This window comes from Labrus mixtus, chromosome 18, assembly GCF_963584025.1.
Source record: "Labrus mixtus chromosome 18, fLabMix1.1, whole genome shotgun sequence".
Taxonomy (NCBI): Eukaryota; Metazoa; Chordata; class Actinopteri; order Labriformes; family Labridae; genus Labrus; species Labrus mixtus.
The window spans coordinates 7,948,005-7,962,280 of NC_083629.1; the positions used below are offsets into that span (position 1 = coordinate 7,948,005).

At 43.1% G+C, this 14,276-nt stretch overlaps 1 protein-coding gene across 1 annotated transcript in view; it reads left to right on the plus strand.

Annotated features, from left to right (window-relative positions):
• The window catches only part of prkd1 (protein kinase D1), a 50,954-nt gene that overhangs the window by 30,442 nt on the left and 6,236 nt on the right, over nt 1–14,276 (plus strand). Inside the window, exons 3-17 of the mRNA XM_061062639.1 lie at nt 337–468; nt 554–723; nt 997–1,020; nt 1,429–1,639; nt 2,190–2,267; nt 2,371–2,569; nt 2,658–2,781; nt 4,426–4,503; nt 4,959–5,126; nt 5,799–5,910; nt 7,018–7,070; nt 9,232–9,304; nt 9,922–10,028; nt 10,601–10,762; nt 11,313–11,411. Of these exons, the coding sequence (XP_060918622.1) occupies nt 337–468; nt 554–723; nt 997–1,020; nt 1,429–1,639; nt 2,190–2,267; nt 2,371–2,569; nt 2,658–2,781; nt 4,426–4,503; nt 4,959–5,126; nt 5,799–5,910; nt 7,018–7,070; nt 9,232–9,304; nt 9,922–10,028; nt 10,601–10,762; nt 11,313–11,411 (1,790 nt within the window). The remainder of the gene's footprint in view (nt 1–336; nt 469–553; nt 724–996; nt 1,021–1,428; nt 1,640–2,189; nt 2,268–2,370; nt 2,570–2,657; nt 2,782–4,425; nt 4,504–4,958; nt 5,127–5,798; nt 5,911–7,017; nt 7,071–9,231; nt 9,305–9,921; nt 10,029–10,600; nt 10,763–11,312; nt 11,412–14,276) is intronic.

The following is a 14,276-nucleotide window of genomic DNA, read 5'->3' on the forward strand; positions in this document are numbered from 1 at the left end:
AGCTCTATTGTTGTCCTAAACTTTTAAAAAACCATCAATGAGACTAAGTGTTTATCTGAATAAACTCCACACATAATGTCGGGGTTCAAATACGAAAATAAAGCGACTCAGAAGATATACTATGAGATGAATTCAACATAAAGTCTCCCATACATAAATGTACATAAATGTATGGGAGGGGTCTATAGTGCACGATAATGACGTTGTTGATGTCGCACGAGAGAATTTTAAGACTTCTAAACACGTTTTTGTTTCTGCAGAACAAATGTCGTCTGATGGAATAAAAGATCTTTGGATGATCTGCTCATTTCTAACTCTCTTTTATATTTCCTGCAGCTTCAGCCACCGTGGAGGACTTTCAGATCCGTCCACACTGTCTGTTTGTTCACTCGTACCGAGCGCCGGCCTTCTGCGACCACTGTGGCGAGATGCTGTGGGGACTCGTGCGACAGGGACTCAAGTGTGAAGGTGCGGACAAAGACAGAATCATAGTCCATCTTGTTTTTCATCCCTGACATTTTGGTTCATGAATCTGTCTTGTCGTTGTGTCCAGGCTGTGGTCTGAATTATCACAAGCGCTGTGCCTTTAAGATCCCAAATAACTGCAGCGGGGTGAGGAGGCGTCGCTCGTCCAACGTGTCCCTGACGGGGGGGCTCGTAAACATGTGTCGCCCCCTCTCTGCTGAGCCCTCGCCGCCACACTACACTGACGACGCTTTACTGGTCAGTAGACTCGGGTTCAGGTTCATTGCATACTTCTACAACAAGTCTTTGAATATTTTATTTGAAGAGCTAAAACCTGATTACGTAACTGCCTACAGATATATAAATGATGATACGTAGATATATACATGTAGATACTGTATCTAGATGTAGATGTGTAGATGAAGTTTTGAAGGTTTTCCTTTAATGTTGCACAAATTCAAAATGCACAAAAGGCTCAGAGTTTACCTTTTTAAACCTTTAACTTTCTTTCTCCTCTCTCTCATCGTTCAGTCTCCGGTCAGTCCAAGTATGGAGGTAAGTCCCAACGATGGAGTCCATCATGAACCTCTCTGAAGACTTTAGTTTGACTGAATGTTTCATGCATTTCTAATAAACATTTTCGACTGTTATCGCTTTAAAAACAAAGAATCAATCAACACTTTGATTCAGAGTCGTTCAACTTGTGTGGAGGGAAGAGAAAATAAAAGTTGTTTTCTTTGTGTGTATCAGATATTTGAGCTTTTGATTTGAAGTCAGTCGATGGTTTAAAGGATTTGAATTCTTGAGCGCTCCTTAAAAACAGACGAGGACTCAAACATTTGACCTCCACACTTTTAAAAATGGCCGATAATGAATGCTACCGCTGTCATTACATCAGGTGACTGTGTCTTGTTTGTACATAAAGTTTAGAAGAGGCGTTCTGATCTCTGTCGCCCCCTCCAGCAGAAAAACCAGTTGGAGTACTTCCCGGGGAGAGAGAGGCGCTCCAGCTCTCAGTCATACGTTGGTCGTCCCATCAAACTCGACAAGATCCTACTGTCCAAGGTCAAAGTCCCGCACACGTTCCTGATCCACTCGTACACCCGACCCACCGTCTGCCAGCACTGCAAGAAGCTGCTCAAAGGCCTCTTCAGACAGGGCCTGCAGTGCAAAGGTACAACACAAGCAAGGATCTAGAAAAAAAGGAACAATGTCAGTAAGAGCAAACGATCAGCTTTGAGTCCGATTGGACACACAGGTGCTGACAGGAAGTGACCAGAGGCAAAGCACAACATTGACGGCAGTTCTTGAGAGCTCTAATCAGTATAGAAACCATCTTATAAGTCGTCGTTATCAAACAAAAACCATCGTCATTACCATCATCATTATAAATAATATCGAGACCATCATCATTAAGTTAGTAGGTATTCAGTACAACTTAAAGATTCTCTAACGCTGCAGTGAAAGATTTGATCTCTCTCAGAATCAAGCTGGACCTGAGGATGTTCGTTTCCTTCAAGGTTGTGCAGGAATAGCTGCTGGTTTATTTGGGATTTATGGTTTGATCTTCTGGATTGGGTTGCTCACGTAGGCGGGTGTTTTTTAAACTGAGGTATTCCCCCTCTGTTCAAAAAGGTAATCCCGTCAACACACGCTGCAATGACCACCGTCGTCTGATTGATTCGTCTGACCCCAATTGAAACCTGTTCCTGTTTCTTCCTCAGATTGTAAATTTAACTGTCACAAACGATGTTCTCCAAAAGTGCCAAACAACTGTCTGGGAGAAGTTTCCAAAAATGGAGGCAAGTTTCAACACACATACACACACCTACACACACAAACAGATATAATTAAAAATATAAACTGTGACCTAAATTTAACTTAATGTGTCTTTGTTGTGTTCAGAGCTCCTGAGCCCAGGGGCGGAGTCAGACGTCATCATGGTGGAGGGTTGCCTTGACGACAATGACATGGACAGAGGTGGCCTGCTGGACGACATGGACGAAGCTCTGACATCAGAGGGGGGTCTCATGCTGGATGCAGGGCCTAGCGACCTCTGCGACATGCATGACCCCGACCTGGACGAGTCCAACCGGGCCATCAGGTACACGAACAAACACACACAAACACACACACACACACTAAGACAGATACAGAGATGTGAGGCTAACGTGTGTCCTGCCCCCCTGCAGCCCGTCCACCAGTAACAACATCCCTCTCATGCGAGTCGTTCAGTCCGTTAAACACACAAAGAGGAAGAGCAGCAATGTGATGAAGGAGGGTTGGATGGTTCATTACACCAGCAAGGACACTCTGGTACTCCACCAAACTGTCTGTTTACCTGTCTGTCTGTTTCCCTGTCTGTCTGTTAATCTGTTTGTTTCCCTGTCTGTCTGAATATATAACTCTGTTGCGAATCATGATCCCTTATTGTAGAGTAAAAAAAAAAAAAAAAAAGTAAGGGATCCAGAATGAAGCCTTGTGGGACGCCATATGGATGATATTTCTTTCTACGACTGCAACAAAAAGTTTTGAATCTAAGGCAGTAATCAAACTAGTTCCTTTGAATTTGTTATTTTCTCATGTGTTGCGTTTCTGACAGCGTAAGACGAAATCTTTCAGCTGCAGCTCCAACGTGAGGCCTTTAAAAATGAATATGAATGGGGCGTGCTGGTGGCGCAATGGTTGTATTGAGGCTGTCGTCTCAAGCAGGCGGCCCGGGTTCGCATCCCGCCTGTGGCCTCCCTCCCGCATGTCGTTCCCCACTCTCTCTCCCTGGTTTCCAACTCTGTCCACTGTCCTGTCTCTCCATTAAAGGCACAGAAGCCCAAAAATAAATCTTTAAAAAAAAAAAAAAATTAATATGAAGACATAACTGTAAGCGATAAAAAGCAGATTGTGTTAGTACTTTGTTTAGTCGCTGCAATCTTTCACAATCATATATTTTATATGAAAAATCAAACATAAAGATCACAGCTTGATCTCTTATCCAGAACATAACCTTCTCCGAAGCAGGGCTCCAGCATTAGTTACCATGGTGATCTAACTCTGTAAGAAATGCATCGCCTTTGTAGTACTAAAAGCCAGACTTTTGAACCCTGAAGTTTTACAGTTTCACATTGAACAGAAGAAAATCCTGCACACTACTCTTCTTCTGCATCACAAGTTTATTAGAACAAATCATAACGTTTTGGTCCCTCTGAACCCTGAAGTTACCTTGATAACTGAAAAAAACAGCTTCAGGCCCCAGAAAGATTTAGGATTTATTTTTTAAAAGAACTTCATGCCTCTGTCAGTGAAACAACCTCATCTGATTTGTGTTTCTTAAACCTCAAACAGTACCCTGCTGTCTTGTTTCTAGTTTAAATGTTGTGGAGGATAAAGTCTGGATCCAGTGTGTGAGGGTGCTGTGTGCTGCTCTTTGTCAGATGCTGTTTATTCATTTATTTCATCTCATTTGTTGTTTTCTTTTGTTTCGACGTCGAGCAGCCTCTCTTTTGTTCAGTCTTTTGTTATTAATGAATAAGAGAAATGCCAATCAGGCCATGTTGATATGGAAATTAGGCACGTTTTTAATATTGGCAGGACGATTAATTGAGTAACAGCGAGAGACAAAAAAAGATAATGAGGAAATGTTGATAGAAAAGACGTTATTTTGACTTGTTGATTTGTGTCAGTGCAAATATTTTGGCAGATTTCTCGTCTAAACTTCGCCAAATGTTCCTCAGTTTTAAAAACAAAAGAGTGAAGAAGTAATCCTCATCGTGAGGAGGTGTTACTGATCTTCATCTCTCAGCTCGGTGTTAAAGTTTGAACATTTTGAATGAGATTCTGTTTTGTGGTCTGTTTCTCTTCTTTTCCTCTGACTCCTCCTCTGGACACACTGACTTTATATCTGTTTTGGTGGATCCACTCTCTTCTCATCTAACTTCTGATATCTTCTTCCCCTCTGTGTTTCAGAGGAAGAGACATTACTGGAGGCTGGACAGTAAATGCATCACGCTGTTTCACAATGAAACAGGAAGTAAATACTATAAGGTAAGACTCTCTTCAGCAGTGCAGTTTTTTCCTTCAGAAATGTTTAAATAAATGTTGACATTTTCAGAGCGGTTTTGCGCATTTGTCTAAAACATCTGTTCAGGAAGTTGCATGTTGGTATCTTTCAAAATCTTGTTGCTTCATGAAACATTAACAGTCTCTGAGCTGGCACCCTATGTGCTGAAGATGGGGAACACGTGTTGGGTCATGAAATGAGGCAGGCCTGGTCGGTTCTTTTGGTAAATGTTGCAAAAATGGATAAAGAGAAGACAATTTCCCATATTTTCCAATTTCAAATGGACACTAGAATCGTCAGAATCTTTTCAGTAAGGCCTATGTCGCTCTTTGATTGAAGCCACATGCATGTTCTTTGGGTACCCAGACTGCACCTGGATGGAGGGTTTTGTTTTTGAGTTGCAATCACTGATTCATATCCATCTTTGGTTTCTGTGCAGGAGATCCCTCTGTCTGAGATCTTGTCTCTGGAAGCCGCTCAGACTCTTTCTCTGCTTCCTGAGGGGGCCAATCCTCACTGCTTCGAGATCGCCACGGCATCGCTGGTTTACTACGTCGGAGAGAATCTGCAGAGAGCCGAATCATCTGTGAGCGGCAGCAACATTCTGGTGAATAGTGATGGATGGATGGTGAAGAATGCATGCTATTTTATGTCCACACTGAGACATTGCAGTTTAGGGGATATTAGTCATCTTTTATTTTAATCCCTTTGTAACTTAACAGAAGTTCAGTTTTACTTTTTCCATTGATCCAATACTTTTCAACACCTCAATGCTAAGCATGAGGTGAACAGAGTTTTTCAGTGAATTAGTTCTTTCATAGTTTTTGCCCAGATTACTTTCTACCTACACTCAATCCACTTATCTCGTTCCACTCCACTCCAGCTGGGGGCAGTAATGCATGTCTATGCTGATTTGCCAACCACCAAGAAATATTACAAGAAAATGAAGAATCCAAATCTGTTTATGTTTATGATAAGTTACACTTTGTTTACAGTGAGAACCAGCCAGTCACAAGTTGAAGACGTGTTTGTAAAACATGGGGCTAAATTTAAAAACAGGTGTATTTGAAAAGTACAAAAATACAACAAACATCTTTTGGAAAAAAATGACACAAGAAGTTTGAGCTACCTCCTAGGAGCTATTATCCCCCTCACTTTTCTGAATATGTTTTGGACCGTAGCTAGAACTGCTTGTTTTTTATCTTTCCGTATCCCTGTGCATCAACTAGAAAACACATGATGATCACTTGTAAATAAATGTTATTACTACCTGTTCCAGGTGAGCGGGGTGGGGCAGGATGTGTCTCGGATGTGGGAAATGGCTATCCAGCATGCTCTGATGCCAGCGGTCTCTACGGGAATTTCCCACAATCCCCACCGCGGAGGACACAGTAAGACACCAACACAGCTCACAGAGATGTCCCCTTGAGAGTTCACAAAAAATTCAACACATTTTCATATTTAGTTTAATGTAACATCAAATTCAACTATGGGTTCACTTTGACACACACTTCAAACATCAGATAACAGCAAACTTTATGTTGATAGGTGATAAAATAAGTTGTGATTTTAGATCAAACCTAGACTAGTTTGATTACTTCCTTAAATTCAAAACCTCTTGTTGCAGTCATTGTAGGAAATACCTTCCATATGGCGTCCCACAAGCCTAGGTTCTTGATCCCCTACTGCTGTTATTTTGTATTCAACAATAAGGGATCATCGCTATGCAGATGACATTGATGTTTATTCGGCTGTTGATTTTGATGAGCTGGGGTCCCTTTACTGCCCTGAAAGTGTCTGCATGGCTGTATCTGTTCATGATATAGACTTTTAAGTACAAGATATGTACATGTTCTTTATGGTTAAAGGCCCTGTTACACAACAATAATTTCAGCCGAAGACAGTAACCTCTTGTTGAGGTTTTCACTGTTCGTGTAGACAACAACAGCATTTAGTTTGCCATAGGCTCTATGGCTATTGGCAAACTGAATATTTTCTTTACTCCCTAACTTAAATGTAAATGTCTGCGAGAAACCAGATAAATATACATGTCATTTTAGCACAATCCCACCTGTGAATCAGACTCCTCTCAGGTTTCCAGCTCAGGTAAAAATGTTTCCGTTGATGCTGGATTCTCCTGCAGACTCTCAGCTCCCATCAGGGCTGTCAACGCCCACATGAAACCCATCAGAGATATTTCGGACCTTTACTGACGTCAAAGCGATCATGACTAACACTTCACTGTGTTCTCTGAATCCTTGTGAGTTCACCTGTGGGGAAAGAGGACTAAAATAATACTGTGGTCCAACCGCCACAAGGCTTCACATTCATAACAGTTCTATAAAGACACAGAGTAAATACACATCAGCACAAACTTCAGGCACCTAATGTGAAACCTTTATTCTCACAATTTTTTGAACGATTTTCTTTATTGATGATTTCACCCTGAACGTGTTCCTGTGGTTTGAACTCTGAACTCTTTTGTGTCTCATCCACAGAGGAAGTTTCCATCAGTATTTCTGTCTCCAACTGCCAGATACAGGAGAATGTGGTGAGAGCACACACCCACACACACGCACGCACACACACACACACATGAGCATGCACTCCTGAAAATATCTAGATCATTTCAGGAGGACTTCTCCGGAGATTCTCCTGACCTGGCTGTTCACACATGCACCTCACAGCGGGAGACTATCTCTGTCAGACAGGTGGGGGGGCGGGGGGCGGGGGGGGGGGGGGGGGGGGGGGGGGGATCTCATGAGGTAAGAAGTGACGTTAAAAGAATGACGCGGAAGTAGCAGATGAGTCCTCTATACGATGCTATAATGAGAATATCTTTCTTTCTATCAATGCTACGTGTAGTTGAAGAGAATCCCAATCTGAACTAAAGAGTGGAGACGAACATACTGGAAACATAATGCAGCAGGTTCATTAGAGCACAGAGATGGTAGAGGTGGCATGCAGACACTCTGAATTTCTGCAGAATAAATACGAGGAGGCTGGAGGAGATACTCCGGGTGAAGAGAGAAACATTCAGCTATTTGATATATATGACTCTCAGCCTGGAAAATATCAGGAGTTTTCTGCGAGTGTGGAAGATCAAAAGGTTTAGTTATATCTGGAAAGCGGTTTGATTTGAAAAGTCTTTCTACCCAATCAGGAAGAGCCTAAAACCTTTCTGATGTCTGCAGGGAGGGCCTCCACTAGTTGCAAATAAGGAATATGTGACTTCAGATTGAGTCTTTATAGTTCATGACCTGCATTTCCACATGCTGTTAACTCCATCAGGAGATGTGACCCAGGAGGTTATGACAACGCACAGTGTGAGGAGACAGACGTTTCATAACGGGTTTTGTAAGTTAATGAAAACTTGAGTCTGCAGTGCAGCTGCTTGATTGTCCTCAGACATGCAGAGGAACATCAGGCTTCATGATCCAACAACATTTTATATCACGTCATCTCTCTTCAGTCATAATGACCCGCTCCGTCCATTGCTTCCTGCTGGGCTCCCTCCCTCTGCTGTGAGATCTGCATTTATTTGTTCTTTAAAGCTTGTAATTAAAGTGATAATGAGGCTCCGCTAAAGCCCCGCCATTGGATGAAAACCAAAAATACAGAATGCTAACCATTTGACCATGACCAATCAGGTACTTGTACCCCAAAAAGAAAAAATCTCAACACCCATCCCTACTGCTGGTTGCTGGCTGACATCATCAAATCCTTTCTACTTTTGAAAGGAGGATTAATGTTTCTTTTTCATAATAAACCACTTCCTGTTTGAACCTCTCCTTCGTCTGATCCCTCCTCGCCTTTTAATCCATTTGCCTTTGAGGACTTGGAGGACGTGTCACTGAGTCTGTATGCATCAAACACTCGACGTGTACATTTACATCATAAAGATTTCCATAAAGCTCAAATGTCTGCAAACTCTATTCATGCAAATGGAAGCGCAGAGAACATCGAGTCCCATTTCCATGCAGGCGCTCACCTCGCCGTCTCCAAGGTGAGCACGTCCTCAAGCACCTCAGACGGAGATTACTGTGATTACTCACTCAGCCAAACGGTTTCCATGACGACGAATGGTAATTAGGCAGCGAGACAGGGGGGGTGAAGGGGTAGGAGGAGGTTTATAATATTGTATTTCTGTCCTCTCTGCTCGAGGTGTGATATTAGCCTGTCAGTTAACAGGGGAGGAGAGGGAGACGTGATCGCAGACAGAGAGAAAATATTTAGCAGTTTTGGTGTCAAAGCTGTGGCGGATCACTGACGCCGGGTAGTTTCACTCCGCGCCCAGTAACCTGAATCAATAAGATTCACTTTCTGAAAGCTGAACTCTGTTTCTGTCGCCCTGCCGCACCTTCCTTCAACGCCTTCTCACCAGAGAAACAGACGTTCAAACTCTGAACTTTAAAGGGTAACTCCAGTATTTTTAAACCCAGGGCCTGTTTTTTTAAATTACGAATAATTACACAAAGTGTGGAACCCCTCCGGTAGATTTGTTCATCCTGCAGCAGACGTTTACCTGAAATTCTCTTTGATTTTTCAGGAGTGCATGTGTGAAAACGCCTTAATAGTTACATGATCTCAAAATACAAACAAATCCAACATTCATTCATTTAACATTCAGTGCAAACACATGGACTCATGACTGAGTTGTTCAATAATGATTATGTTTTATTTAGTCTTCGAACACTTCCTCTCTGTTTCAGGATATCAACTCTGTGTATCAGATATTCCCCGATGAGGTTCTCGGCTCGGGGCAGTTTGGCATCGTCTACGGAGGTAAAACACAAAGAGCCTCAAACAGCACATCTACATGCAGCATCATTCAGCATCGGTCAATCTAAGGACAAGGTCCAATAATGGCAGTGCTCACCACCTCAGTTTCAGAGCTCTTCTAACCTTCGTTTAATGTTGCTAGGTAACAAAAGTTAACCTCCTCTTCACTTTTAGGTCAGATTTATTTGCTTGATTTCAAAAAATATCTTAAAGAAAACATGAAAACCGACACCTGAGACTGTTCCCTCAAAATGACGAGTCAGAGCTCGTAGGCAACCAGTGTTAGGAAACCTGCACACCGTCTAAATAGCACAAAAACATTGCAAACGTTTCAGTACCAAACTTTGGCATTGTCTTTATGCAATTGAGACACTGTGCAGGAGTTTACCTGCAGATTGTGATGGATTCATCCCTCTCCAAAGCTCCTCTCTGATAAATCAGATATAGATTCTCTAAGTTTGGGAACTCTTTGGTACGACTGAAAACCTTCATGCGTAGTTAAATTGTCCAAAGTACAAGTGCCTAGAAGCTGTACTTAAATACAACAGAGCAGTGATAGACTTTGCTTAATCATAGAACAGCTGACAGCTGAGTGTGTTCATTGTTTGTTTTTCATGCAGGTAAACACAGGAAGTCTGGCAGAGACGTCGCCATCAAGATCATCGACAAACTCCGCTTCCCAACCAAACAGGAGAGTCAGCTTCGTAACGAGGTGGCCATCCTGCAGGTACACACACACACACACACACACACACACACACACACTCCTATCAGCAGCGAGTGAGACTTCCTGTCGTGATCGACTTCATTACCGTGACAACACTGTAGGGGTGTGACATCTTGTAATAATCCAGCTCTGCTCAACCTGCAGGAGCTGCGGCTGCCACTCACACACACACACACACACACACACACACACACACACACACACACACACACACACACCTGCTCTCTTCTACAGGTGAGAACATCGGGAATTAAATGAGCATGTCGGGAAATATGAATATAATCCTTACCGTCAGCTATGTGTGTGTTTATCAGGATTTATTATTTTGTGGATTTTGGATTTCATTTCTGTTTGTGTCATTTTTAAGGCTTTTTTTCCTTCTTGGTGAGAACAAACATGGAAACAAGTTAAACATTTCAAAGAATGAAAATAAATCAGTTTCATATTTTAAAAAACTGACTTTCTGACACTCTTCAGCAGAAACAGAATATTGCTGCTAGTTTCTCCTAAATCCTGCAGACAAACAACAGTCCCAGCTCTCTCTGATAATTTCTCCTCCTCGCTCCCTCCAGAGTTTGCACCACCCGGGCGTGGTTAACCTGGACTGCATGTTTGAGACGCCGGAGCGAGTGTTCGTGGTCATGGAGAAGCTCCACGGAGACATGCTGGAGATGATCCTGTCCAGTGAGAAAGGACGACTGCCCGAGAGGATCACCAAGTTCCTGGTCACACAGGTCACAGAAACACACACACACACACACACACACACACACACACACACACACATTTAAATCTAACCCTTTCAGGTTTTTTGCTTGCTAACAGCTAACAGGGTCTTTGACCTCAGACTTTTATTGCTGCACAAACATTTTTTGAGTGTGTGAGTCAAGTATTCAACTTGAAGATCACGGTGGTGCAGTGGTCAGCGAGGAGATTCCTGGTTTGAATCCCCGTCTGACAGGAGCCTCTCTGTGTGGAGTCTGCATGTTCTCCCCGTGCATGTGTGGGTTCTCTCCAGGTTCTCCTGCTTCCTCCCACAGTCCAAAGACATGCTCGTTAAGTTAACTGCTGACTCTAAATTGTCCGTAGGTGTGAATATGAGTGTGGCTGGTTGTCTGTATCTATATGTCAGCTCTGTGATTGGCTGGTGAACAGTCCAGGGTTTAACCCCGCCTCTCGTCTGAATGCGAAAGCGGTATAGATGATGGATGGATGGATGGGCGCCTTTCCTCTAGCGCCCCCCCCCCCCAGGATATTAATTGATCTTCTGTGTGTTTTCTTCAGATCCTGGTGGCTCTGCGTCATCTTCACTTTAAAAACATCGTCCACTGTGACCTGAAACCGGAAAACGTCCTGCTGGCATCTGCAGACTCGTTTCCACAGGTACATGGTGTGTGTGTGTGTGTGTGTGTGTGTGTGTGTGTGTGTGTGTGTGTGTGAGGGAGGGGGGTGTGTGTGTGTGTGTGTGTGTGTGTGTGTGTGTGTGTGAGGGAGAGAGAGTTTCTGCATTATATTTGAGCAGACTTACAAACCGAAATACTCTCATAAAGAATCACAGAAGCTCCATGAATAATGAGAAATATTTGAGGATGAATCCAGAACATCATTAAATGTTTGATGCATGTACATGCGCGTCACATCGTTATCGGGTCACTTTATTTAGCGTCCTTGTAAACGGTGACGTTAAGGCCAAATCAAAATGATCTTACTTAGATTTAAGACATTTTGACGTGTAAACAAAGCTGGTGTGAGAGGACAGACAGGCGGAAACAATGATTTTAAAGATGAAACCTTACAGTAAAACTCTGCATGTGTCCTGATAAATCACTAACAAGACTCTGATATAACAGAAAAACCTCTGATGAAACATGTTCATCCAGAGAAGAGGTGAAACAGGCAGCTCCAGGCAAACAAACACGGCAGACTCAGACAGTCCATTAGCTTTCAGTGTAACTATTAGCAGCTCTCTGCAGTTTTCAGTCTCCTCTCCACAAATAGCTGTTTGTGTCAGACACACAAACTGTTAGCGCTAATGATGCATCAGGCCGGCTGCTGGGCTCAGTGTTCCTCACACACTTTACTGACTGTGGATCACTGCTACTCCTGAACAACTCAGGAGACAAACACCGTGCTGTAGCGCCTGCAAAATGTCATGTGCATCTTATGCATTAATGCTAGCTTGTCTGGTCAGAGAATTTCAACCAATACAAAGTAAGATTATTTATTTATTTTAAAGCAAAAAGTGAAACTTTGTGTTTTTCCCTCTCTCTCGGAGTCTGTGTGTCGACTAGCTTAGCTTAAAGGCTAAAAGCAAAGCGAAACTGCTAGCCTAGCTCCATCAAAAGATAAAAGTTAAAGGTCACATCCTGGAAGTGCATAGCCTAGCTTAGCTTAACATAGCTACCATAAAACCAGACAAAGGAAAAGATCTGCTTGCCCACTTAACGAAAAAATAAGGTATAAGCCATAAAATTCTTTGGGGAGAATCAGTATTTGTGTGAAATCTTTTGTTTGATGTCAGAGTGGACTGTAGACGTCGCTAGCTTAGCATAACGACTGGAAGCAGGAGGGGGGAACTGCTGGAATAGATGCCTTACGAAGAGAGAATACACCTTCACCCTCTTCACAGGTAGCATGCTATTTAAAAAGAAGAAGAAATCCCATTTTAAAAACAAGTAATCTTTGGAGCTTAGAGTTGATTGACACCGCAGAGGATGATGAGCTAACAGTGAGTGTCCAGGTGCAGGAGAAAGGATGTCAATCATCGAATGAATCTGATAAACAACAACAATACTGCTTCTCTGGAGGGTTCACCAACAAGGTCATTTCACCTACATCTACACATCCACCTGGATGAGAACGACACGAGCTAAAATAGACGTCTGAGTCGATGCTGAGGAGAACTGATTCATCACAACCCAACGGTGAAGTGAGCCAACCTCTCTGAGATGACTTCCATGTTTCTCCTCAGTGTGTGTATGTGTGTGTGTGTGTGTGTGTGTGTGTGTGTGTGTGTGTGTGTGTGTGTGTGTGAATCATCCTGCAAAGATAGCAGCTTCATCACACTCATCCTCCCTCCTGTTCCCATCCAAACAGTGACTGATGCTGCCGCAGAGCCAACACCAACACGGAGTCAGAGTTTAGCTTTCAGACTCATTAAGAAGAATTTCCCTCAGATTGTGTCTTCTCTCCAGGAGCGTCTCCTTCTGGGCCCCATGAACAGGTCTCACATTGGGCCCCTCCCCCACAGACTCAGCCAACCCTGAGATATTTTTATAACCACACCTGCATTACCCAAACGACCAATCAAAAGTCTGTTTGCCGAGTGAGTGCGTTTCATCTGCACCGGTGTGAAAGCTGTCAATCAAACCCCGGTGTGGACCAAACAACCGTACAGAGACCACTTGAAAGGGTGGGTCCTGGTCCACTTTTTATCGGACTCTGGGGTTTGTGATAAGAACACGATCCGACCGAAGTAACCACCGTGTGCCTTCTCTGTTTGTCATCACTGAACATGTGTTAAAGACCACAGGCAGAGTCAAAAATCAAAAAAGACTTGCAAATCCCTCAGTGGGTGCTGGATCCAAAAACACAAATAGCTAAAGGAAACCAAACAAGATCTGCAACCCAAGAAGCTCCCTATTGAAGAATTTATTGATAAGTGATGTTTCCAGACCAGAGGCAGACCTGACGGACTTTCAGAAACAGTTTGGGTGGATGAGCATGTCCTGGTTCAGGAGGACTAACATGCTCCTTCTCCTGAACTGTCTTAAAAAGGACATATTATCCCCCCTTTTTCACCTTTTCAAACAGTCCCCTGTGGTCTAAATGAAACATCTGTGCTGTGCTTTGGTCAAAATATAACATGAATCCAGCACCAGAGGAGGTTTGTGACTCTGTATAAACCAGCTCTCTCAGAACGCTCTGTAATGGTGTGTGTGTCTCTTTAAATACAATGAGCCCCCCCTGAGTTTTCCCAGTAGACATCACTCCTTCACTAGAGAGAATAGAAATGGCAGACCTGCTCAAAATTTTGCTGTAGGTTGGGGGTGTAGTCCATGGGTGGAGATACCAGGGGAGGGGAGGGTATTTTTTTACCAGACTCCCACTGTGACATCACAAGGAGAGCACATTTGAAACAGAGCACTAGTCTCTGTGTTGTAAGACTTATGCAGACCACAAACAAAGGACTGGATGGGTTTATTTCACATTTTGTGGGTCAGTAGACACTCAGGTTACCCAAATATA